Raw genomic sequence first — 3314 nt, 5'->3', positions numbered from 1 at the left:
CGCAGCGATCTGCGAGCCGGTCGCTTTGTCCTGACAGCGAGCTAAGGCGTGTGAAGTGGTTGTGTGCCTTCAGTGCTGCTTAGCAGGCTTCTGGGAGAAGACAGCACTTAAATAAACAGACTGACTTCTCACTCTTTGGTTCTTTGGCGGTTTGGTTTTAGTTTGGGGGTTTTTTTTTCTTTTTTGTAGTACAATGGTTTTTTATTTGAAAGTGGCTGGCCCTGAGGAAAACCTCCCATGTGGCTCATGTAGCTGGCACTGGACCTAAGGAAAAGTGTTTAGCTCTGCCTTGTTCTTGCCTGAACACACAGTCTAAATTTCCAGCAAAACAAGACTTCTCTTTACCTGTCACCCCCTCCCTCAGTCCTCCAGGCTATACATGCATGTTTGGTGCAGCCTCCGCTATTTCTTGAGGTGCCAGCCTTTCCACAGGCAACCCGTATCAGCCTCAAGCTAATACAAACCCACTTTCTGGTGCACTTCTGTCACATACCCTTGCCTTTCCACCCTCTTTTTCTCCTATTTCCAGGGCTCTTAACACTTGTGCTTCTACTGCTGCAAGACAGAGAGTTGGCCTCTTGGTGCTCCCAAATTCTTCCCTGATAACCCTAGGCAGCCTCCCCTTCGCTCCCACTCCCATGAGCCTTTCCCAGGTACCTGGGGGCTGTGGCAAAGCCCTCTTGCTTTTTCTTACTCTGCCTTTATTCGAAAGGGAGAAGACGTAGTGAAGCACGGTAGTCCACACAGGTACAAAGAGTGGTATGGACTGAACAGATCCCACTAACACGTTGCAGTTGCTGATCAGCTTTTAGGATTTTCCCCTGAGCTGCTGGCTCCACTCTGCCTCTGGCATCAGTACAGTTTATTCTGTGCCCTCCTTGCAGTTCAGCATGCCGCTCCTGCTGTTTTGGGCTTGGCTGCTTTTTTGTCACGCTGCCAGAGCTCTGGGAGAGGACCCAGCTAAGGAGGAGGCTGGTACAGAGCTTGTTGCCTGTCAGCTTCACCGAAGCATTTGTGCCAGCATGTGCCCGTTTGCCTATTATAGCAGCAACCAGAAACCTTGCGGTTGGGGAGGCATGGAAGAAAAGGCGCTTTTCAGTTCTTTCTTTCAACTGCCAACCCATTTGAGAGCTGAGAGAGCTGGTGTCTGTGTGTGCTGAGGCCAGTTACCAGCCCAGGAAGGTGAGGTAGAAAGGTGTACATAGCATGGGTTACCCTTAGTGTGCATTTAGGAGCATTGTGTTCTGTTTAGTCTTTTCATGCCTCTCATTCTGAAATGATGAAAGGAAAACTACTTTTTTCTTTTTTCCCCTGAAAATGAGGAGAGAAGACAGAAAGAGTTCTGAGTCTGAATGTGATTCTAACAAAACATTTGATTAAGAGGTGGACCAGTTAGTAGTACAAATTAAACATGTGCTTTAGGATCTGATGCCTTTCCTAAAGTATGCACCCAAGGCCAACCTTTTGGCTATCCCTGTTTATCTTTTATTTCTGCTTTAAACAGTGGGAGGTGGGGAGGGGTGCCACAGGTCCATATGGGGTTTGTATGGCCCTGATGAAAGAGTGAGCACCATGAGTAAGTGGCCTTGCCTGGCTACTTCTCTTGTTTCTCCTTTCTTTTTCCTTCCCTCACCATTTTGTCTTGCTGTGTTACCAGCTGTTCCTTCTCTCTCTGCTGATACAGGGAGTGCAGAGGTTTCAGCAGGGGTCACTAGCCACTTCTGCAACACAAGTGAGAACAATGTTTGGAGCCTGTAGGCTTATATCTCTGTACTAAGCAATATGTTCATGGTCTATTCACTGTGCTTATTGCTGGAATCTGCATTAGTGCATACTGCTAATGGGCTTTCTGTTTTGTTTCCTAAACTCTGTTATTTTCTCTCCCTCAGAATTGAGTTTCTGCGGCACCTGAGAAGCTTCTTCCAGATCATGTTTAAAATTGAAACAAAGACCCCTGAGGAAGAGCACGTGGGCGGGGAGAAAGTCCTAATGACGTGTGTTGGCATTGGATTTTCCAACCTTAGCAAAACTATAAGATAAGAAACATCTGCAGACTTCATGAAATGGGGTGGCAGAAAACGCTGCAAAGATCTCATAAAACCTGCCTTTCCGTGTGCTTATTCTGGCACAGGGAAACCAGTGATGATTCCAGTGCGGAGGTACCCAAGCTGGCTACATGTAAACAACAAAGCTGACTTTAGGCTATTTAGACCTGTGCTGTAGTAGATACAATGCCAGTATTCTGCACTGTATGGAACAGCTGGCTGGCTGCAGTCTCAGCCAGCTTGGGACTCTTTGCACTGTATTCCACTGCGTGGGACACAAGTGCCTCACGTCCCTGTACCTTCAAGCCTTAATGCAGTGGGTGTTCTAGTTTTGTGTATCTACAGACTTCACTCTTAGCTTTTTCTGGAAGGTTTAGATAGAGAGAGAAAACGAAATTGACCAAAATTAACTTTCAGTGCAAAACAAATGATCACAACAGAAACATTAGGTTCTTGAGGTAATTGTGGAGACAATATTGGCCTGGAAATAAAAGTAAAGGTGTGACAATGTTTTGTTACACACTGCATGTGTATAGAATTTGTCAAGTGCTTCACTCCTGCTTGCTTTGACTAAATTACAGTTTCACAGGAAGAAAAAAAAGTGTCTTTTAATTTTCCTTAGTGTTAGAATACTGCAGAAGAAATCACAGTCGGTACTGATTTGTTTTAGCCTCCTCTTCAAAGATGGGCATGGAAGGAGAAACCTCCTAGACAGTTTTTGACTTATCACATATATTCCTTTTAGGTTTTTTTGGCATGCCATACACTGCAGTTCACAATTAGTTGCGAAAGGTAACAAAAAAAAGCTGTAGGCTTTGAGGGAGAAAAATATATTTAGTTATGCCATCACGTTTTGTGCAGCTGCTCCCTTTTGAAAGAAGGGAAAATGGTGTATGGGCACTGGCTTGGATGGACAGGTGCAAGAAGCTTCTACCAGGATATAAATATTTACCCAAGAAAGACTTTTGGTAGGTTCTGGACAAACCTGTGAAGTTAATGCTGAACTCCTGACAACAAGGAAAGGAATTTATACTTTACTTCAGACTACACTCAATGTTTCTGGAGTAAAATAAAACCATGTCAAAAGCTGGTATAGAGAGAGAGCAAATACTAGTGACTGTGTTATAATGGTCTTACAAACTTTATCTGATGCCACTGTAAGTGGGCATTACCTCTAATATGAAAAATGTATATTGGACCCAAAAGGACTTTGACAAAAAGTTAGATATTTGATTAGTGTTTTATTAACTATTGCAGGCTGTGTGAGTC

The 3314-nt window shown here is 44.3% G+C and overlaps 1 protein-coding gene across 1 annotated transcript in view; it reads left to right on the top strand.

The window, feature by feature from the left end:
* RCL1 (RNA terminal phosphate cyclase like 1) overlaps positions 1 to 3314 on the top strand; it is a 28232-nt gene extending 24918 nt beyond the window's left edge. The window contains exon 9 of the mRNA XM_035888747.1: positions 1890 to 3314. Coding sequence (XP_035744640.1) covers positions 1890 to 2040 — 151 coding nt within the window. The 3' untranslated portion in view covers positions 2041 to 3314. The remainder of the gene's footprint in view (positions 1 to 1889) is intronic.

Source organism: Egretta garzetta, unplaced genomic scaffold (assembly GCF_000687185.1).
Source record: "Egretta garzetta isolate BGI_Z169 unplaced genomic scaffold, ASM68718v1 scaffold831, whole genome shotgun sequence".
Taxonomy (NCBI): Eukaryota; Metazoa; Chordata; class Aves; order Pelecaniformes; family Ardeidae; genus Egretta; species Egretta garzetta.
The sequence above is the reverse complement of the archived record's forward strand: the minus strand, read 5'-3'. Positions and strand labels throughout refer to the sequence as shown.